Source organism: Eschscholzia californica, unplaced genomic scaffold, assembly GCF_041429995.1.
Source record: "Eschscholzia californica isolate CP2 unplaced genomic scaffold, dmEscCali1.0.p SCAF_1, whole genome shotgun sequence".
NCBI lineage: Eukaryota > Viridiplantae > Streptophyta > Magnoliopsida > Ranunculales > Papaveraceae > Eschscholzia > Eschscholzia californica.
The window spans coordinates 19,499,106-19,522,654 of NW_028238198.1; the positions used below are offsets into that span (position 1 = coordinate 19,499,106).

General features: G+C 39.5%; 2 protein-coding genes across 7 annotated transcripts in view; one reads left to right on the forward strand and one right to left on the reverse strand.

The window, feature by feature from the left end:
• The window catches only part of LOC147564915 (MADS-box protein SVP-like), an 87,640-nt gene that overhangs the window by 2,337 nt on the left and 61,754 nt on the right, over positions 1–23,549 (forward strand). For 3 of the 6 annotated variants that reach the window (XM_086651249.1, XM_086651272.1, XM_086651265.1), the window contains 6 exons: positions 2,141–2,219; positions 2,675–2,736; positions 2,830–3,058; positions 4,878–4,916; positions 5,007–5,161; positions 5,531–5,781. In XM_086651249.1, the coding sequence (XP_086507375.1) occupies positions 2,141–2,219; positions 2,675–2,736; positions 2,830–3,058; positions 4,878–4,916; positions 5,007–5,161; positions 5,531–5,549 (583 nt within the window). In that variant the 3' untranslated portion in view covers positions 5,550–5,781. Of the gene's footprint in view, positions 1–2,140; positions 2,220–2,674; positions 2,737–2,829; positions 3,059–4,877; positions 4,917–5,006; positions 5,162–5,530; positions 5,782–23,549 lie in introns of those variants that run through there. The other 3 variants (XM_086651279.1, XM_086651288.1, XM_086651257.1) reach the window with 2 other exon arrangements.
• EMB2745 (Tetratricopeptide repeat (TPR)-like superfamily protein) overlaps positions 20,946–23,549 on the reverse strand; it is a 73,576-nt gene continuing 70,972 nt past the window's right edge. The window contains exon 2 of the mRNA XM_086651242.1: positions 20,946–21,596. Coding sequence (XP_086507368.1) covers positions 21,409–21,596 — 188 coding nt within the window. The 3' untranslated portion in view covers positions 20,946–21,408. The remainder of the gene's footprint in view (positions 21,597–23,549) is intronic.

Genomic DNA, 23,549 nt, shown 5'->3' on the forward strand with positions numbered 1-23,549 from the left:
AAGAGACATCTAAGAATGAAATGTGATCACCAGAAATAAATTTCTGGAATATTGTGCTTCCTGGTAATTAGATTACTTTAGTTCACCGTTTGATTTTATCAAGAATAGCATTATGAAATTTTAATATTAGTTACACATACTCTAATACTCCTAAACAAAAATGATTATATCAATCTTAATCTTACGAATTAACTTGTTACAAAGTTATTAATGAAGATTTACTATCCTTATTCTGTATCATTAGAATTACATTTTAAAGTTCTTATATAAGTAAGTTTTCGTTGATGTAAATGATCAATATAAGTTCGTATTTTGTAGGTGAGATTTCAAGGATTATGCTACACTAGTGTTTGGGTCTAAATTTCTTCTATGTATTCTTTAGAAAAGCATTTACCTAATGACTACTAGACAAAATGAGATCATTACCAAAATGGATTGAAGTTGAACAAATAATATAATTTCGTGTTTAAAAACCACATTTATGGTTTTCATTTTCTTTTTGTTAAGGAGCCACAATTTTTTGGAAGAGTTGGAATATTTCACTAGAACCCCCTAGGTTTTACATAAATAACTAATTTCATCAATGATTAAATAATTTCGCATAAAATAGAGCATTACTATATTGATCTTGAAACAGTTGGGTTTTACAAGACTTTAGCTTGTATGAGCTTGATACTTGTGAAGAATTGGTGTCGAAAGAAGAAAATATCTGCATCTCTAAGTAAGTGCTATATGATTTTCAAGGAGATAAATGATCTAGAATGTTCACTGGGAATGGATTGTAAGTACTGATCATATGGCAGCAATCACCAATCTTATGGTGAATTTGGGTTTAGGTTCTCAAACAAGATTTATGTTACTGATTTCCCTCGCCTAGTTGTAGTGTAACATTTCAAGTCTTAGAAGTTAGCGATATTGTCTTCTCTTTTGGCACTTAGACACAAGTCCAAATGGTATGAATTTTGTTTCTGATGAAGGTTTTTGCGAGTCCTTCCGAAGGACCTTGACATTAGGAAAGACACGATCTTCCCTATCGGAGAGTATGCAGCGACAACGTGATCGCCCGCACATGTTTGATTTTTTCCCTACTTAGCCAGCACCTATCCTTGTGTGAGGTTTTGTTCCATATTTTAGAAGTATCGACACTAAGTTTGAGTAGCCTCCGAATTTTCTCCGGAACAATGTGGGACTATAACATCCCCCACCTTGAAGACGAGTTTCTTAAGCTCTTATACCATCTGAGAGGTCCCAAGCTTTAGTAGTTACCGATATTGTCTCCTCTTTTGACACTCAGTCCCAAGCCCAACGAGTATAAGGTTTTGTTCCTAGTGAAGGCTCCACAAGCTCCTTCATAAAGCTTCGACACTAGCGAAGACACAGTTCCCACTACCCTCCAAAGTACGTCACGGTATGGTGGACCCTCGTATGTTCGATTTTATCCTCACTTGGCCATAAACTTAATACGGTATGAGGTTTTGTTCCCCATTGAGAAGCCTCGAACTTGCTAAACTTAAGCACTCACTTATATCCTACGCTCCAGACGTTCTCCTAAGAGACGGGAGACTATTATAAGTAGGGCTCGCGATGTCAGATAAAGTGGACACCCTGCATTTTAAAGTTGGATCATTCTGATTCTCTAGGTTTGCAACAAGTTCTATTGTGTCATTTGGTTGAGACGTCTCCGACTAGTTTTGTAGTTTAAGGGATTCTATCCCCAGCCTTTTGTTTTTTGAATAAATCATTTCCTTCTTATAAAAATTAGCTAATTTTCACTGTCTTCTTGCAAACTATTTCCGTCGAAATGTTGACCCATTAATTTAACTATGACAAGCATCAAGTCTACATTCCAGTGAATTACGCTTCTTAGCTTATTCTGAGTGTTTTTTTACGGAACTAGTTGAAATGAACACACTTCGGTAGAACACATTTCTTTGGTGTCGAATATTGTTGCTTGATCCTAACCCTGCATATGACTTTTCTTTCCTCACCTAGATATTTAGGTCAAGTGGCCAACACGTCAGTTAACGATCTATATTATCTCTTCTATTCAACTACAAAACGTTAGAAGAGTAAATTCTTGTTTATATTTTAGAACCTTGAAGACTAAACTTTTACTTCTATACTATTTTGCCTTCTGAAGTATGAAGACAATTCTCGAAAGGTATAATGTTGATTCAAAGAACCTTGAGAAATTCGACCAGCCATCTCTTGAGCCACATGTAAGACATTATTGCATCTTTTTCTTTACAATATTTTTAGCTTCATGTACTAATGTCATTGAGACCGTACCTAGAGATGTATGCCTCTTTCGCTTTGTAGGACACTTACACGTAAAGGTTACTATTTAGGCAAGATTCATTACAATGATTATGTCAAAAACAATTGAGAAAGGCTAATACATTTACTAAGTGATATATGTTAATATACACCAAGCGTATCAACACCCAAAATCCGAAAGTCCAAATTCAAGACAATGGCAAGAATGTTTATGTCGGTGTTTCTTCTAAGATACCAAATGCCAACGATAACTTTCATAGTTGAGCATCTTTCCATTTATAAAGGAAGATTATGCATTTCCGACACCCCATATGATAACAGTTTTTTTTGTTGTAGAATTCCTAGTTGTATATATTTCGTTAAAGCTTGATTTGCAGTGTCTTTTTGGTTCTTAAAGCTACAAAACAGCAACTATGCTAGGCTGCAGAAAGAAGTTGCAGATCAAAGCCACCGAATAAGGTACGGGTTTGTATCTCGTGTAAACTAAAGAGTGAGACTGATGTACGAACTTGCATATATTACTTGGTGTTCTTGTTATTTCATGTGCAAAAGGCAAATGAGAGGAGAAGAATTACAAGGACTAAGCATAGAAGAGTTGCTTCAATTAGAGAAAGCTCTTGAAATAGGGTTGACTCGTGTTCTCGAGACTAAGGTTTGTATTATTTTCCTGCTAGCTGCACAATCTAGATTTTGTCGAATATGGGGGATTTTTTACAATATTTACTTAATGGGCTTACAGCGAGAACGGGCCAATAAAGAGATTAGTGCACTGCAGAGGAAGGTTAGAGTTCATTGTTTTTGTAATATGTTCTTAATGGCAATGTGTTATATTAAGGGAGATTTTGACATACACCCCCAGTATTATATGAATATTAGGACTTCACCCCCACTTTTTGAAAACTTTTGATATACACCCCCACGTGGACGGAAACCGTCAACTCAAAGTTAAGTTAGGCGTGTGCGACACACACGCGCCAACCATGACGATTTTACCCTTTTGTAGTTGTTCAAATATCTTGAGGGATTTTGACATACACCCCCACTATTATATAAGTTTTTGGACTATACCCCCATTTTTTGAAAAAACAAAATTCCACCTAATTTCTTCTTTAAGCCAACCAAGTACAAGCCAAGGAAACTGAGTACCAAATAAAAGAAACATAACTCTTTTGCTGAGACTATTATGAAGTAGAAATATTTTTGTTTAGTTAGTTTATTTGCTTCTTTTTGTTATGGATTGGGAATGAAAATATCTATTTGTTCTTTGTCTGAATATTAAAATCTCATGGAGCTCTTTTGTGGATAATAGACATATGGTACTTTAGTTTGATATTATGAAACTTGAATTTTTATACATCATTACTTTTTGAATGTATATAAAAGGACATTTGAAGACCAAATGTGTTTCTGATTCGTTTGAATATTAAAATCTCATGGAGCTCTTTTGTGGATAATAGACATATGGGACATATGGTACTTTAGTTTGATATTATGAAATTTTTACACATTTTCTGCATTTTTTTAATATTTTAGGGTAGAATTCAAGGGAGTATTTTCATTCTTAATTCAGAGAGCTCAACATGGGGATTCTTGCTTTATTACTTTAGTTTGATATTAGTAACTTAACCCCTGGCTTGTACTTGATTGGCTTATAATTAGTTGGCTTAAAGACTAAATTAGGTGGAATTTTGTTTTTTTTTTAATGGGGGTGCAGTCCAAAAATTTATATAATAGTGGGGGTATATGTCAAAAAATTTCAACAACTACAAAACAGTAAAATTGTCATGGTTGGTGCGTGTGTGTCACACACGCCTAACTTAACTCTGAGTTGACGGTTTCCGTCAAAGTGGGGGTGTATATCGAAAGTTTTCAAAAAGTGGGGGTGAAGTCCTAATATTCATATAATAGTGGGGGTGTATGTCAAAATCTCCCTTATATTAATATACGGTATCCTGCTTGAAAATTGTTTCTTTGATAATTTTGTCAGGAGACTTCTATTTGTCCGTGACGGACTGCTTTCATAGGTTATTCATATAGCTAATGGAATTTAAAGACATCGTTTTTTTTTCTCGTAGTACTATAATGTCTAGGACAAGAATCATTCTCACTCCTGTGTTAGTGGGATGAGCTCAACCATAACTCATGTCGAGCCCTTTTATGCGAGCTTCCCATGCTAGAGGGGCGAGCTCAACCTTAACTCGTGTCGAGCTCTTTTATGTAAGCTTGTGACCATTCACAGTACACCATTTTAGATCGTAGATGTGGATCTTGGACCCCTAAATAGGGATACTGTCATATTTCTGATACTAGCTGGGAAAGAAAAAAGAAGTAACTTTAGATATAATGAAGTGACTTGGGACAACAAAAGAAGTGACGTAGAAAGGAAACAAAGTAAGTAACATAGTGACTTAGAAAAGAAATAAAGCAAGAATCCCCATGTTGAGCTCTCTGAATTAAGAATGAAAATACTCCCTTGAATCATATCAATGAATCAAAATTAGGTATGAATTGATCATTGAAGTTTAAATCATTGAGAATATAAACATGGGTCTTTGAACTTCTTAGGTCTAATAGTTTTCATGTTATGAATAAAACCACAGGGAATAGAACTGTTGGAAGAAAACGAGCGACTAAAACAAGTGAGTGATTCCGTAGTCCTTTTTGAATGCTTGTTTTTTTCTTTCTTGATTTTCTTGGTCTATTGGATATAAGTGGTTATGTTTATGCAGATGATGGAAGCTTCTAATGGCCCAAAACAAGTTGTGATCAACTATGACAATGTAGTCCTTGACGAAGGCCAATCATCAGAGTCGATTACCAACGTTTGCAGCTCAACCGGTCCTCCACAAGATGATGACAGCTCTGATACTTCCCTCCGCCTAGGGTTAGTCTATCAATACTACAATTGAACAAATTCTTTTTCGCTTGCTCTTTTGAGAGAATTTTCATTGACCAAGAAGAGAACATTAGCATTCCCATATCGGCCAGAAGTCAAATTCAGATCTAGTTTGTTTTGAGTAGTCGTTCAACAATGGTCTAATCGTGGTTCAACATTTTTAAGTAATAACTTATCCGACTATATAGTCAGTTATCTTGCTGAATTGCTTAGCATTTCGAAAACTAAGTCGTGTCTAACAGCCGATCCGTCCAAAAAAAATTGACCTAGAATACTTGGTTCTTTTCTAATGTCAAGCTTCTCTTGTCCTCTTTGTTGTGTAGTACAAATTTATGACATTCCACTATTTTTTTGCAGGTTAGCCTTGTCTAACTGATGTTAAATGATGAAGATCATCCTGTTAATTCCTCATCAATGGAATGTAATGAATTCTACCCCCATTTGTTACTTGTCAATTTGATGAACATAAGTAACCTTACATAAAAGGGTACAATATAAATATAAGAATTTGACTATACATTGCCTAATAATTTGTGTATCATAAATCCATGCTTAAGACCTAGGTTTATGAAAGCAAATTTAACGCTTTCTTATTACTTCAAAATAAACGGTTACATATTTTATGTTGTTTTTCGAGTAGTAAGTTAGCATTCTAAAATGATCCCAATATCTCCTTTGTATTAGTAAACTTTAGCATTTTAAATAATGTCACCGGCACAGCCAACAAGGTGGAACTCCTATGCAACAATTGGTGAAGTTGTTAGTGCAACACAATTATGTTTATTGTTATAACTAAAAGTCGCGGAAGCTATCAAACCTATCAAACCTATCCTAGAAATTGATCCGATTATGAAGATTAATCGAAAAGCTAAGTCAAAATCAAATATGCGAACAGAATTTAACGAGGTTCGGCTTTAAAGCCTACGTCCTCGAGCGAACAAGAAATCTTTATTGAAGGATATATGAAGACGACTCACACAACCCGCAAGTTCGTCCCAAGATGGTACCGTATAGTAATAACCTTCTATACTAAATCTTCGACGACCGAGAAATTTAACACCGCAAAAAAACTATGAAAAATTTCTCTCACTCTTGCTCTCTCTCTAGCTCTCTAAAGAAGAGTTGTTGTTGAGTAGTTGTGTTGGTTTGTTTTTAGATTGGACCCAAGACCCCCTATTTATATAATAATATAAGCCGACTTTGTGAATCCAATTTAGAAACTCAAATTGAATTACAAACCGCCTCATTAATTTGGCTGCACCAAACCGCCAATGCCTTCAATTTGGAAATTGCTTAAACCGCCAATGCCAGCTAAACCGCCAATGTCCACTTTTAGAAACTTAGAAACCACCTCTCACAATTCTCCACCTCGTACACAATTTGATATACTTCAAATTTTGGACGAACACCAGGATACTCCTTGTAAGATATATCTGCTTCTTGTAACTTCATCCGACTGCACCATATGACCATGGTTGCCTACGTACCTTTTTACAGGATCAAGCCTACCGTAGTTCTACCAACCCTTCACATAAAGATTACCTTGTCGCCATTACGCCCTTTCGGGCAACTTAATACGAGCCGATTTGTAGCAATTCCAGGCAATATTGAAACTTGCTACATGTCACCACTTTAGTCAACATGTCCGCGGGATTCTCATCTGTGTGTACCTTCATGAGAGAAACATCACCTTCCTCTATGACATCTCGTACAAAGTGATACCTGACATCGATATGCTTAGTACGAGCATGATGAACCTGATTCTTCGCCAAGTGGATTGCACTTTGACTATCACACCATACATCCACGCACTCCTGCTTAATCCCTAGATCATCCAGAAGACCCCACAACCACAATGCTTCCTTCACACCCTCCGCCATAGCCATATACTCGGCCTCCGTAGTAGATAACGCAACTGTAGATTGTAACATCGATCGCCAACTAACTGGAGCACCATGTACCCTAAATACATAACCAGTAGTAGATCGTCTTCTATCTAGATCGCCAGCATAATCTGAGTCAACATAACCGCTTACCTGACATGTGTCTCCACCAAAGAACAAATCCGTATCAACGGTACCCTTCAAGTACCTCAAGACCCACTTCACAGCTTCCCAATGTGTTTTCCCCGGGTTTGCCATAAACCTACTAACCACACTGACCGCCTGTGAAATATCTGGACGAGTACACACCATGGCGTACATCAAACTGCCAACTGCACTAGCATACGGTATACGATCCATATGATCCTTCTCCACCGTAGTAGTGGGAGATTGTTTTCCCGAGAGCCTGAAGTGTGGTGCCAAAGGTGTTGACACCGCCTTCGCATTTTGCATCCCGAATCGAGAAACTACTCGTTCGATGTAACCTTTCTGATTCAAGTATAGTTTCTTACTTGATCGCTCTCTCTTAATCTCCATTCCCAGTATCTTCTTTGCAGCGCCCATGTCTTTCATCTCAAACTCTTGACTGAGTTGAGATTTCAACTTATTTATCTCCACCATGCTTCGAGAAGCAATAAGCATGTCATCCACATACAAAAGGAGATAAATAAAGTCATCTTCGCGAAGCTTCTTGATATATACACAACAATCATAGTCACTTCTGCGAAAACCATGCTTTAGCATGAAAAAATCAAATCGTTTGTACCATTGGCGAGGGGATTGTTTTAATCCGTAAAGAGATTTCCTCAAACGACATACTTGATTTTCTTTGCCCTCAACCTTGTATCCCTCTGGTTGAGCCATATAAATTTCTTCTTCCAAATCACCGTGCAAGAAGGCGGTTTTAACATCGAGTTGTTCCAGCTCAAGATCACTGTGAGCAACAATACTCAATAGCACCCGAATAGAAGTATGTTTCACGACAGGTGAGAAAATCTCATTGTAGTCGACCCCTTCTTTCTGTGCATAACCCTTGGCCACTAGTCTTGCCTTATACCTTGTACCCTTGATCTCGGAAGAATCCTCTTTCTTCTTGTACACCCATTTACAACCAATAACAGACTTACCTTCGGGCAATGGGACAACCTCCCATGTCTGGTTCTTGTGAAGAGACTCCATCTCTTCTTGCATAGCAACCAACCAACTCTCTCTTTCCGCCGCGGTGATAGCTTGTTTGAAGGTGACCGGCTCGTCGTCTTCCACCGAGAGTGCATATTCAACCACATTTGCCTGCCCGTAATGCCTAAGAGGTTTGTCTGACCCTAACCTCTGTACCGGCTTATATAACCGTTTCGGCCTAGTGTGTACCGAAACATCCTGCTGCTGTTGTTGTAAAACTTGTGTACCTTCCCCTTGAACCTCCTCATGATCGGGTTCATCAATTTCCTCATCCTGAGTATTATCCTGATGCTCCACCTGATCATGATTCCTAGAAACCCGTTGGTCTTCGGTTTCTACTTCCACTACTTGAGCTTTAGTAGACCCAACATCACCACAACTAGGCACCGTAGCTTTCGCCATAGCTACAATAGATGACTCATCAAACACCACATCTCTGCTGATTACAAACTTCTTGTCTTCCGTACACCATAGCCGATAACCCTTGACTCCTGTAGCATATCCTAAGAAAATTGCCTTCTTTGCTCTATTGTCAAGTTTGTTACCTTTAACATGGTAATAGGCCGTACAACCGAAAACCTTAAGTCTCCCGTAATCTGCATGTTCACCTGACCACACCTCGTAAGGTATGCCGCCATCTAAAGAAGAATGTGGAGACCTGTTTGATGCACCCGAAAAGGTTGCACACCCAAGCGGAGGTATCAAGTAGTAACCGGCAAAGCCGGGATCGATCCAAGGATAGAAAGGTAATTTGGATAACGAAGGAGTCTCGTTCGTCGGTCTAAGTATCATTAGCTAACTTAGACTAAGACGGAAAGGAAACAAAGATAAATGGGGGGTTTTGATATTAATTAAAAAATAAAAGAAGAAAGCAAGTAATACTAAACTAAACGATAAAGTAAACGGGTGAGAGAGATTTGAGAGAAGTGTCGGAGGAACAAGAGTCGAGAGACGGTAAGACTCGATTCGGGCAACAAATAAGTGAGAGAAGTGTCGAAGTCCGGGAATCCATAATGATAAATCTACGACTATGTGTAGTCCGATCTAATGTTTCAAAGTATAATCGATATTCGACTCCTAAAGTAGATGTCTCTAAGTACTACATATATCCGGAGATCATACTTAGTCAAACAAACATCTAAATCGGTTAACCCCGAGTATCGAAAGTGTCGTCTAGTCGCCTAACTATGTGAAGTGCATGACAAGACACATGAAATTATGACTTAGACTACGATCGATATCGAATACTTCGTTTCGTCTATTAACTATGTGAAGTGCTTGACAAGACACATGAAAACACGATCAAAACGATAATCGAACTAAATGAACATCAATTTATAATCAAAACATCAAATCATATTAAACATAATCACGAATTCATCACATTTCATCTCATATAATCGACACACTAAAGTTAGCTAAACATGGTGATTAAATAAGAAATGGAAAGAAGATGATGAGAGAATCCCCCTTTTTCGATGTGGTTCGAGGCTAAGATTGTCGGAAAATATGAGTCTTTAAGGTGCAGCCGATCTCCCCTTAGCAAATTCCTGGGTTCCCCATAGCGACCACCATCATCTTCTCCATTTATCACAAACCTCCATTAAAGCTAAACCCTAGCTTTCTCTCTCTACCAATTTCTAACCCAAAATCAAATTAAACTACATGAGAAGCTAGCTAAGGACATGAGAAGTAAAAGCCCCATGGTTTCGGATCAAGAAGGTTGTCGGAGAACTCATAAAAGTCCGGCCAAAGTTGAGACAAATCCGGCCAAAAAAATGGAGTTTCCGGCTAGATGAGCTGCTGTCCGGCCTTGAGCTGCTGGAAGTCGCGTCCCCAAGGTCGTTCCGAGCTGCAGCCGCATCCGTGAAGCATGCAGTCCGAGCTATTCCGGCCGGAACTAGCAGCGGTTGCTGCTGTCCCGAGCAGATCTGCTGCTGTCCCGAGCAGATCTGCTGCTGTCCCTCGTGTCCCCAGCTGCAGCCGCAACTTCCTGCTCCTGGTTGCTTCCCGAGCAGCTCCCGAGCAGCTGCTAGTGCTGCAGCCCGAGCTGCTGCTCGGCCGGCCAAAGCTAGGCCGGCCTAGTGTGCTGGCCGGCCTATGCTTTGGCCGGATCCTCCTTCTTCTCTCTTGTCTTTCTCTTCAAACCCTCTCTTTCAAGCTCTCACTCTAGCAACCAAGAACACCAACCCTAGCCACCCTCTCTCTCTCTTGTTTCTTTTCCAAGCTAGAAGATGATGAATAGTGTCTTGACCCTCTCTTTTTACTCAAACCCTAGACTTAGTCAAGACTTGACTTTGACTCAAACTTGAGTCCATAAAGAGGGTGCCTCCAAAATCTCTTCCTTCTTTCATCTTCTTTGGGCTTGGGTTTTGTTCCTTCATATCTAGGCTCTTGGGTTTTAGACTTGGGCTTTAATCTTCACTTGGAAATCAAGGGGGGTGCCTTCATAGATTCTTTGTTTTAAGACCGAACCTCGACTTCTTTCTTCCACAACTTCCCCATCCGAACTCGGAATTGACTTCCGTTTTCATCGTTAGACTCGTCTTTGACTCCTCTTGTCATATGATTTGCTTGAAATCCTTTTCTCTCGTTTTCGGCACATGAAATGATAGTGACAATTCGTTCCCTTTATTCCGGTTTACACGCTTAACTCCAAAATAAGTACCTAACATGAAAAACACATAAAATATTATTGATAATACTCGAAAATGACTAATTAGTCTAAGTTAGGCTCTCCAAATGTGACATTTTCGTGTCACATCAAGATCCCCAAACTTAAACTTTGCTAGTCCTCGAGCAAATAAAACAAAATAAAAGCCTAACTCACTTTCGGAGGCATCCCGGTTGCATTTAGCGTATGCAACAAGCCTTTAAACCTCTAAGTTACCCCTAGAGGACGAGTTTTGTCTCGTGAGGGTTTCCATAGATGACACCCACAAACATCGTGGTTTCAAATACACAAGGGTCCAAAATCCAAATCATAGATAAACATGGTTCATATAGTAAAGGCTTTAAGCATGTCAATGCATAATGAATCAAGTAAATGAGCTCTTGGAAAAGCTAAAGGCCCCTTCACTAATGATCTTACCCTAAAGTGCTAGTGTCATACCATAACGAGCAACATCTATGTTCCGAAGTCACAAAACCTTGATTCCTAAGTTTGTACATTTCGCCTCGACTTCGGCCTCACGGACATACACTCCAAATATGAAATCACTCAAGAATGGTTCGCTCGTATGTGTGAGTGTGATCACTAACATGGACTCAACACATAAAAAAAAGGGGTGAGGACAACATTTTGGAACGAATGATCTTCGAAAAGGAATTAGCCACTAAATGGAGTGGGGAAGCTCACTCGCCCTTCTCACCTATTCTACCCTCTAAGGATGCCTTCCAAAGGTTGACGGATACAAAAGATGGATGAGATGGTGGATTCCCGAGAATGTCGACCTCTTCATGATGAACCTCTCAAGCATCTTCACATTTGTTTCTTGCTTCGAATACTTATTCATGAAAACAAACACCAACACATATATACACTCACATCACAACACATAAGAGCTAACACATGCTCAAACATACTCATATACAACTTTATTTCATTCATTCTTTCTTTCTCTTTTCCTTCTTTTTTTTCACTTTTTTTTTTTTTTTCTTTATTCTTTTTCTTCATTCCTTTTTTTTTTTCTTTTTCTCATAACATAAAATCACACAAAACAAAACAATTTCAACTCACACAATACCATATTCTTGCAATCAACTTTCTTTTCGTATTTGCTTTGGAAATTCTTCGTTATTTTCTTCTCATGTCTTCATTCTCGGGATATAAGATGATAGATGGTGATGGAGTATCCGCCTTCCTCTAGTTAGCATTCTCATTGGGTTTCATAGACTACAAGGGCAAGATTAATTCGCTATCCTAATGTCACTCCTAATGGCTAAGGAAGTTGAGCACACAAGATCAAATGAGCTCTTTTATAAGTTACGAGGTTGAGTAGCTCTTCATTCTACTCGGAGTTAGCGCGGAAGAGTACACTCGAAGGACATTTTAGGCTTTGAGCTCTCACATGGGTTAAGTCTCCACTAATGACTACTCAAGGTCTCTTAGAGTTGTTTCTTCTTCACTAAGATGTTACTCCCATAGCATAACACAAACACTCAAGGACTCGACTTTCATGCAAAGACCATTAGCAATCACAAAACTCATCAACTCGACACATATGCATCAACATTCTTAAAACTATCACTATAATCACATGCAAATCTACTCAAAATGTTCAAAATTTTTCAAATTTTGGCTAATTTGAACCCTTTTGTCTTTGAAACCCATGGTCATGCATTGGTTATGGTCATATCCCGCATCCCCAAACTTAAAACTAACATTGTCCTCAATGTTCTAAGCATAAACTCACCAAAAGATAAAGAGACACATCAATTTAAAGAGAAGAGTGGAGAGATATTACCATAACCGAAGGAGATAAAGGATGATACTACCAAGACTCATGTATAACGAGGTTCCAAGTTGATGCCAAGCTCACGCCATCCCCAAACTTGGAACAAACTACGCCTTAGAAGTAAAACATATAAGAAATGCTCCTAAAATATCCAAAAATATAATGAGAATGAAGCACATAAAAAGCAAGACCATATAAAATGACCACTCACGCGGGATCACTCGATTGCATTTAGCTATGCAATTAGCCTTTGATTCTCTTGTTTTCACACAAGAGCACGAGTTATGTCTCGCGGAGGGTTTCCAGAGATGCTACCCACAAACATCAAGACCCATCTCAATCGGCTAACGATCATATAGCAAAAGACGGAAGATTTGGGGGTCAACCCAAAGAAAGCTATATACAAAAGCTAAAAGTCTCACAAGAATATTAAACGAAAGAAGTGCAAGTGAGACTAAAAGCGAAAAGAAGCCATCCCCAAACTTAGTGGATGCACGGTCCACTAAGTGCGCATATATGCTAGGGGCGACGACTAAACAGTCGTCGAAAGGATCAACATACAAATGAAGGGTCAGGAAGTCAGTCGAAGGTAAAAAGTCATCCTCAAGCTTAGTGGATAGAACATCCACTAAGTCCCTAGACATGCTAGGGAAGACGTCCGAAGTGTCCCAGAAGGGGTCAACAACCGAGTCTGAGATCATGTGGAAGGTCGAACTAAACTCTAAGGGTAAGGCAATATGTTCGGGGACCAAGTCAAGGTCCGTGGTTTCCTTAGGGAAATAATCCAACAAGCTATCCTCTATCTCTCTAACTACTATGTCATCGACGTCCTTAAAGGCATCTGGAGCCTCAAAGTTGGTTAAAACACCATTCCTTCCTAATATGGCATCTAAGACTGCCTCCTCACAAGTGTCAAAAATTGGAAAGTTCATAATAGTTTCATCTCCAAACTTGCTCATAAAGCCCTCATCCTGAACATCAAGGTCTACTGTAGTCCTATCATGGTGAGATGACGAAGGTCGGGAGAGTGAGCAATAAGGGTCACCGGTCAATTCCATCTCAACAGGTCTATCAAGAGCTTCTTCGACATTTAACTTAAGACTAGAGTTAGGTGTATTACCCTCACCATCATTCATAGTCTCTTCTTGAGTTTGGGGTGCGCAAACCCCTTCCTCGTCGACGATAGGCTCCGACTCAAGTCTATCAACAATTTTGAGAATCCGTTCCGTGATCTCCGTTATATCTCGATTAAATCTAGTTTGATACTCTAAAACTAATTGGAGAGTCTCCTCAGACATCTCCTCGTAATAAGGCACATGAGTATAACTAGACGAAGACTCTCGCGGAACACGGATCATGGGACAATAGTCGGTCAAATGGTCTAAGCTCGCACAAATAGCACAAACCGGGCTAATGGTCTCCATGGTCCTTTCTTCACTACCTTCATGTAGATACTTAGACTCGACCCTTTGAGTGGGATCATCGAGTCGGGAATTGTCATCACTAAGTGAACCATTCATATATGCTTGTCGATAGTCACGAAGACTTCGACGTGGTCGATCAATACTAATGGAACTACGGTTATCATCCAATGACAAATCCATACATGAAGGTGTGGTCATCCCAAATTCTTGTCGATAGTCTCGAAGACTCCTACGGGGTTGGTTACCCGCATGCTCATAATCCCTAAAACCATGTTCATGACGAGTCTGACCGACTCCATACATCCGTCGATATTCACCCATGGTCATCCTAGGTCGGTCAGGCTCAACTCGCCTATTCCTATCACTAGTCGGACCATTCCTATATAAGTTTGAGTAGTCTTGACGACTTGTAGATGGTCGACTAGTGTTGGAAAGGGTTCGCATAAGGTCATTCTCATCAAATGACCAACTTGCCATGATCTCACAATGTTCAAAGATGCTAACACACAATCACAAAATGAAGACTAACACTAATAGAACTAAACAATCACGCACAAGTAAAAAGGAAGAGTTAGAATGCGATACTAGCAAATGCTCCTCTCGTTTCATTCGTTTTTCCTCTTTCGCTTCTTGATTCCTTCCTCGTCCTTCGCCTTTATGTCACTTTTGGCTCTTTTCTTCGAAAACGGTACCTAAAAAGAAGATAAAAAAAAACTACAAAAATAAATAAAGAGAAAACATCTAAGAAAGCAACTAACACAAGACTAATGAACAAAACAACAAACGCTATCCTAACTACTAAACCTATCCCCGGCAGCGGCGCCAAAAACTTGATGCACCCGAAAAGGTTGCACACCCAAGCGGAGGTATCAAGTAGTAACCGGCAAAGCCGGGATCGATCCAAGGATAGAAAGGTAATTTGGATAACGAAGGAGTCTCGTTCGTCGGTCTAAGTATCATTAGCTAACTTAGACTAAGACGGAAAGGAAACAAAGATAAATGGGGGGTTTTGATATTAATTAAAAAATAAAAGAAGAAAGCAAGTAATACTAAACTAAACGATAAAGTAAACGGGTGAGAGAGATTTGAGAGAAGTGTCGGAGGAACAAGAGTCGGGAGACGGTAAGACTCGATTCGGGCAACAAATAAGTGAGAGAAGTGTCGAAGTCCGGGAATCCATAATGATAAATCTACGACTATGTGTAGTCCGATCTAATGTTTCAAAGTATAATCGATATTCGACTCCTAAAGTAGATGTCTCTAAGTACTACATATATCCGGAGATCATACTTAGTCAAACAAACATCTAAATCGGTTAACCCCGAGTCATCGAAAGTGTCGTCTAGTCGCCTAACTATGTGAAGTGCATGACAAGACACATGAAATTATGACTTAGACTACGATCGATATCGAATACTTCGTTTCGTCTATTAACTATGTGAAGTGCTTGACAAGACACATGAAAACACGATCAAAACGATAATCGAACTAAATGAACATCAATTTATAATCAAAACATCAAATCATATTAAACATAATCACGAATTCATCACATTTCATCTCATATAATCGACACACTAAAGTTAGCTAAACATGGTGATTAAATAAGAAATGGAAAGAAGATGATGAGAGAATCCCCCTTTTTCGATGTGGTTCGAGGCTAAGATTGTCGGAAAATATGAGTCTTTAAGGTGCAGCCGATCTCCCCTTAGCAAATTCCTGGGTTCCCCATAGCGACCACCATCATCTTCTCCATTTATCACAAACCTCCATTAAAGCTAAACCCTAGCTTTCTCTCTCTACCAATTTCTAACCCAAAATCAAATTAAACTACATGAGAAGCTAGCTAAGGACATGAGAAGTAAAAGCCCCATGGTTTCGGATCAAGAAGGTTGTCGGAGAACTCATAAAAGTCCGGCCAAAGTTGAGACAAATCCGGCCAAAAAAATGGAGTTTCCGGCTAGATGAGCTGCTGTCCGGCCTTGAGCTGCTGGAAGTCGCGTCCCCAAGGTCGTTCCGAGCTGCAGCCGCATCCGTGAAGCATGCAGTCCGAGCTATTCCGGCCGGAACTAGCAGCGGTTGCTGCTGTCCCGAGCAGATCTGCTGCTGTCCCGAGCAGATCTGCTGCTGTCCCTCGTGTCCCCAGCTGCAGCCGCAACTTCCTGCTCCTGGTTGCTTCCCGAGCAGCTCCCGAGCAGCTGCTAGTGCTGCAGCCCGAGCTGCTGCTCGGCCGGCCAAAGCTAGGCCGGCCTAGTGTGCTGGCCGGCCTATGCTTTGGCCGGATCCTCCTTCTTCTCTCTTGTCTTTCTCTTCAAACCCTCTCTTTCAAGCTCTCACTCTAGCAACCAAGAACACCAACCCTAGCCACCCTCTCTCTCTCTTGTTTCTTTTCCAAGCTAGAAGATGATGAATAGTGTCTTGACCCTCTCTTTTTACTCAAACCCTAGACTTAGTCAAGACTTGACTTTGACTCAAACTTGAGTCCATAAAGAGGGTGCCTCCAAAATCTCTTCCTTCTTTCATCTTCTTTGGGCTTGGGTTTTGTTCCTTCATATCTAGGCTCTTGGGTTTTAGACTTGGGCTTTAATCTTCACTTGGAAATCAAGGGGGGTGCCTTCATAGATTCTTTGTTTTAAGACCGAACCTCGACTTCTTTCTTCCACAACTTCCCCATCCGAACTTGGAATTGACTTCCGTTTTCATCGTTAGACTCGTCTTTGACTCCTCTTGTCATATGATTTGCTTGAAATCCTTTTCTCTCGTTTTCGGCACATGAAATGATAGTGACAATTCGTTCCCTTTATTCCGGTTTACACGCTTAACTCCAAAATAAGTACCTAACATGAAAAACACATAAAATATTATTGATAATACTCGAAAATGACTAATTAGTCTAAGTTAGGCTCTCCAAATGTGACATTTTCGTGTCACATCACTGTTCACAATATAACAAGCTGTAGCAACAGATTCTGCCCACCATTCTACGCCTAGTCCCGAATTGGAGCGCATACATCTAGCCTTCTCAAGTAGTGTACGGTTCAATCTCTCTGCAACTCCATTCTGCTGAGGTATGTTTACTACTGTCCAGTGCCTCACAATGCCTTCCTGATTACAAAACTCCTTGAATGCCCCATCTGTGTACTCGGTCCCATTATCCGACCTTAACGTCTTCAGCTTTCGACCAGTTTTGTTCTCAACCATTGCTTTCCACACCAGGAATGTGTTGAATACCTCATTCTTATGCTTCAGAAAATAAAGCCAGACAAATCTCGAATGATCATCAACGAATGTAACAAAATACCTGGAACCACCCTTGGAAGGTAACTTTGCCGGTCCCCAGACATCGGTGTGTACGTAGTCTAACACCTCTTTGCTCCTGTGCTTGCTTGTAGAGAACGTCACCCTGTGTGCCTTCCCGAACACACAATGCTCACAAAACTCCATGCAAGGCTTCTTCATGTCCTTCAACAAGCCTTTCCCGCACATCAGAGATAGACCCTTTTCTGACATATGCCCAAGGCGCATATGCCAAAGCCTCGTACTAGCCGTTGGATCCCTTCCACTGATTCCTACTGCTACATCTCCCGTAATTGTTGTCCCCAAAAGTTTGTATAAATTACCGTAACGAGTACCTCTCATTACCACCAAAGAACCCTTAACGACTTTTATGGAGCCATTCTCTATAATTATCTTACAGCCGTTCCGCTCCAACACACCAAGGGAAATTAGATTTTTCCGCAAATCGGGTATGTGTCTTACGTCCGTCAATGTTCTCACCACTTCATCGTGCATCTTGATCCGTATTGTTCCGAGTCCCACAGTTTTACATATACTATCATCACCCAGTATAACTGTACCACCATCTATACTCCTATAGGTAGTAAACCACTCCCTATTTGGGCACATATGGTGTGACGCCCCTGAATCAAGCATCCACTTATCGAAGATCTTCTCAGACACCTCTGTCACCGAGAAACATTCGTCCGCCTCTTCTGACACATATCCCGCCTCTTGCATCTCTTGTTTCTCCTTGTAGCCTTCGTTCTTTTGCTTCAACTTTCTCTTTGGACAAGCCGCTTTAAAGTGGCCAAACTCACCACAACTAAAGCACGTTTTCTTGAAAGAGCCTCTAGATTTCCCGCCCTTTCCCTTTCCCCTTTCATTACTCCTCCCCCTTGTTACAAACAACCCTTGTGCTTGTTCCTTGTCTACTCCACCCGACGCCATACTGCTAGTAGCAATCTTACGAAGGTCATCCGCTAATAACGAATTTCTCGTCTCTTCCATGCTTAGACTATCACCAACAAGCATCAAAGTTTGAACAAGGTTCTCATAGGATTTAGGTAATGAAAGTAACAATATGAGGGCTTGGTCCTCATCCTCAACCTTAACATCAATATCCTTCAAATATGAGATAATCCTGTCAAACCTATTCACATATTCCTGAATAGAAGAACCCTCTTCCATTCTACATGTGAATAATTTGGATTTTAAGTAGACCCGATTCGTTAAAGTTTTCGTCATGAAACTGTTTTCTAGATTTAACCACACACTCGCCGCCGTTGTTTCTTCGTCTACTAGGAACGCCACGTCCCTCTCAAGACACAACATAATGGTAGCCCGTGCTTCGAGATCTAACTCTTCCCAATCCTCATCTGACATATCTCCTGGTTTCTTTCCCGTCAACGTCTTGTGTAATTTCTGCGAGATTAACAGATTCTTCATCTACATCCGCCAATAAGAAAAATCGTTTTTCCCATTGAACTTCTCTATCTCATATTTCCCTGCTTTGACCGTACCACTTCTCGATCCCATCTTCTCTTCGTTCAATCTCAGCAATGCTCTGATACCAATTGTTATAACTAAAAGTCGCGGAAGCTATCAAACCTATCCTAGAAATTGATCCGATTATGAAGATTAATCGAAAAGCTAAGTCAAAATCAAATATGCGAACAGAATTTAACGAGGTTCGGCTTTAAAGCCTACGTCCTCGGGCGAACAAGAAATCTTTATTGAAGGATATATGAAGACGACTCACACAACCCGCACGTTCGTCCCAAGATGGTACCGTATAGTAATAACCATCTATACTAAATCTTCGACGACCGAGAAATTTAACACCGCTCAAAAACTATGAAAAATTTCTCTCACTCTTGCTCTCTCTCTAGCTCTCTAAAGAAGAGTTGTTGTTGAGTAGTTGTGTTGGTTTGTTTTTAGATTGGACCCAAGACCCCCTATTTATATAATAATATAAGCCGACTTTGTGAATCCAATTTAGAAACTCAAATTGAATTACAAACCGCCTCATTAATTTGGCTGCACCAAACCGCCAATGCCTTCAATTTGGAAATTGCTTAAACCGCCAATGCCAGCTAAACCGCCAATGTCCACTTTTAGAAACTTAGAAACCACCTCTCACATTTATTAACATTATATGAAGAATGAAACAAGAGAGATCACTAATTTATTTTGGACACACCCGAAATCTATTCAGCTCCTAAAGTGCTTCCACATGGTATTAAGGCTTGTACATACAAAACAAACCGATATGGAATACCGTAGCTTGAGATAGTTGGGATTACTTCAACTTTAAAGTCATTCACCGTGACCACGGTTTTGATGGATGGAGAGCCGAAATATCTATACACTAGGGATTTGAATGGTTTGAGGACATTATTTCCTCCTAAATAAAAACGAAAGTGTTTTTGACTGACTGTGAAAATGCATTAATTAATGCGATAGGTGAATGGTTCCCACATTCAGATTGTTTATTATGCATTTTCCATATATATAAACGTGTGGTGGCAAATGTTCGAGGGCACTTTAAAAACAAACCATTCTGAAAGTTCGTGTCAATGTTTCGACTAATCATTTTTGGGAATACATAGTCGGGTTACAATCGTGTTATTGAAGAGTTTGTCACAACGTGGTCGAAGACTAACGCCATTCATGTTATTAAGTTCAGAAGAATTGGTTGCCACTTAGGGAACATTTTGTGATGGCACAGACAGATAATGTGATGCATATGGACAAATACCACAATTACTCGTGTGAAAGGTGGATGCGTGAAGTTGAAGAGAAACTTAGGTACATCCTTGGGTAACTATGTGACATGTTGAGAATCCATACATGCGATGATTTAGATGGAAATTGTCGAGATTAAAGCTATGTTCAAGAAAAGTATAACATCGGTGAAGATATCCCATCAAATCAATGCTTTCAGGGAACTGAGGGGTTATGTCTCACACAGTGCACTAGATATCTTGGTGTATGAGGTGGAGCGGGCAAAAATTGTAGGGGTTATGTCTCACACGGTCCCATCAAATATGAGCCACATTTTGGCTCGAGCTCACTTCAACACCACTAACCTAGCTTCTCCGGGTGTTGAATTTCAGTGAGACAAGGTATATACGAAGCTCTAATTTAGGTATGGTTCAAACAAATATTCAAAATCAAAAGAAATTTACCCTAATGGTCATGTGATTTACAAATTTCTGTAACGTTATCAGGTACTATAAATGCAACATTTAGATGAGAATATGGTATATTTTTCTAAAGAAAACTTATACGACCTCTTTTATTTGTAAGTATTTTTTTACCAGAATTGTGTCGTTAAAATAGGCAAGCAGTGAATCAACATGACAAATAAAAACAAAAGAAGATAGCTAGATTGTAATTGATGCTCATTCTCAGGTTGCTCGATTTGTAATACATTCAAAAGAATTGTCTATGCCCCCGATGCAGATTACACCGTTGTTTATATATATAATTTGACTACATTTACCTAATAATTTCTGTATCATAAATTCACACTTGAGGCACATGTCTATGAAAGCGAATTTCTGTTTTATCATTACTTCAAAAAATTATTACATTTTTCAGGTAGTAAGTTCACTAGTTCATGTACACGATGACAAGTTTCGTGTTTACATATTAGATTAATATAAAGGTCACACTATCATCAATGTGGTCAATTCGAATGGAAAGAAAAAATCGAGCCAATCATTCAGAGGAAATAGATCAAATGGAGGACGAGATTATTCGACAAGTAAAAGGATTGTGCTATCAATAGGGTTGCACTTTGTAACACCCCAAACCGTTATCAATCTTGTTCCCGCTTTTTGGCACCCATGCTGAAGCCCGACTTTTACGGGGTTATGTTCGTGGCGTAGACTCCACGGGCGACCCAAAAGACCTCAGCGGCCTATATTATCTCATTTTCTTCACTAACAATTGCATCAAATTGAAAAATGAGGTTTGCAGAAGAAAAAAATGGCAAAACAAGTTCACCCTCAAACTAGGGTTTTGCCACTATTTGGAAGAAGACCATCCTTACCCATTTCAGTTAGAACATCAAAAACTACTTCCATGTTTCCTTCTTTATGGTTTACCTCTACAAGAACCTTAGCGATTTCCGCATCGTTGAGCTTACAACTTCTCAAAACATTCTCTATCACTTCACCCAATTCTTCATTCATCCCTTCATCAAAAAGAGCTCTAATTAGAGAATTCACAGTTACATTATGTAACACCCCAAATCCAGATTTCCACGTCGGCCGCCATGAAAACCTAAACTTAAAGCATTTCTTCACAGAACAGTAAACATATACGATATACTCATCAAGGAGACAAGTAGTATCGAACATGAAGCTCAAAAAGTAACAATAAATCAACTACTAAAACTTTACCAAGTTTCTCAAAATTCACAGGATGTCTCTAAATCATAGACACAAATATCAGACAAGATAAAACATAAATAACACCAAGTGTTTAGGAGATACAACTCCAAATAACTACCTAAAGAAAGAAAGAAAACCACTAAAGAAACTCCTCCAAGGCTAACTATGACTTAAGAAGGTGGCACTTCCCGATTTCTTTGTCCTGAAAAATAAAAGGTTGGGTCAGACCCCAACAAGTAGATTTCGAAACCTCTAAAGCCTCAATAGACAGTTTCAAGAGCTACCAAAACAAATAGACAACCACATATCACGTAAAGATGTCCAAGTATAGTATCCGAGTTGTGACCATTAGAAATAAAGTGTACCACAATGCAACAAACAACAAAAAGCGACATGACGAGTTGATGTCCACCTTATCTAAGAGTGTGGTCCACAAGGTCATCCATTGTGTTAGCGCCGACCCCATACGCTCCATACCTATATCACATCCGGTAGAGAGGGTCGAACCAACCACAAAACTCTTACAACCCTCCAACTCCATCATGTCACACATACATAATATCACACCATTTGTAATAAACAACCAAAAGCAATATGACAAGTTGGTATCTACGTTGTATGAGAGTGTGGTCCACAAGGTCATCCATTGTGTTAGCGCCGACCCCATACGCTCCATACCAATATCACATCCGGTAGAGAGGGTCAAACCAACCACAAAACTCTCACAACTCTCCACCAACTCCATCACATCACACACATATAATAGCATCACACCACAACATACATAAACCAAAATCATATTTGTTAGCATATTACGACATACGAGTTTCATATTTATAATGTTTGCAAGTAATGAATCGATGATGATAATAGCCTAAAATTCGCATATCATGTTGACTTCTAGCACATGTTCATGTATTTATATAAAGAGTATTGTCCAATAGTGAGAGGCATCTAATTATAAGAGTTATGTGCTAAAATTATGACAAATAAAGAGGTTTAGTCCTAAATATCATTGTGATACATGAATCTAGCATGAAAATGTAAATGAAGATTGTATGGTTCATCAAGTAGGTCATTATAGCAAATATCCCCAAAATCTAACACATAGATGAGATTCAAAGTGACCTAAAAATAAGTTTGTAGGAATATAAATCTACTACTTCTAGTGTTTATATTTGTGTCAAGAACCCAAATCTATGTTCAAGTAATACTAAAATCTAGGGTTTGTAGTTTCATCTAGTATGTCTAGGTTTATCTATAAAAATGGCTATTCAAGCCCTAGAGAGATAGAAATCCACCTTAGATCCAAAGCAAACCAAGCTCCACACCAAGAACAACAAAGAAAATCACCAAACTTTGATCCCTCCTTCTTCTCCTTCACTTTGCCCTAGTTTTCTCTCTCTAGAATCAAAATCTCTATCTCTATCTCTAGCACTTGTTGTTAAAAAAAAAGGAATGAAGGGAAGTAAAGTAGTAGTGGTAGGGTTAAAAGGATTAATATGGGGTTTGAGGCAATATGGGAGGGAAGCAACTCATCTTCCCATTTTCTCACCCTAGTGGGCAACCACAAACTCACGGCAGCAAGAGGAATGGAAGTGAGGGATGATGGTCTAGGGTTTTTTTTTTTATTTCAAGTGATCCTACTACAGGCAGCCCAAGATATTACTAGGGGCACTACAATCGAGGACTATGGTTTTCGTTAATCCGGTTCTGTCCACGTTCGTCCAAAGATCATCCCTGATGCGGGAGAT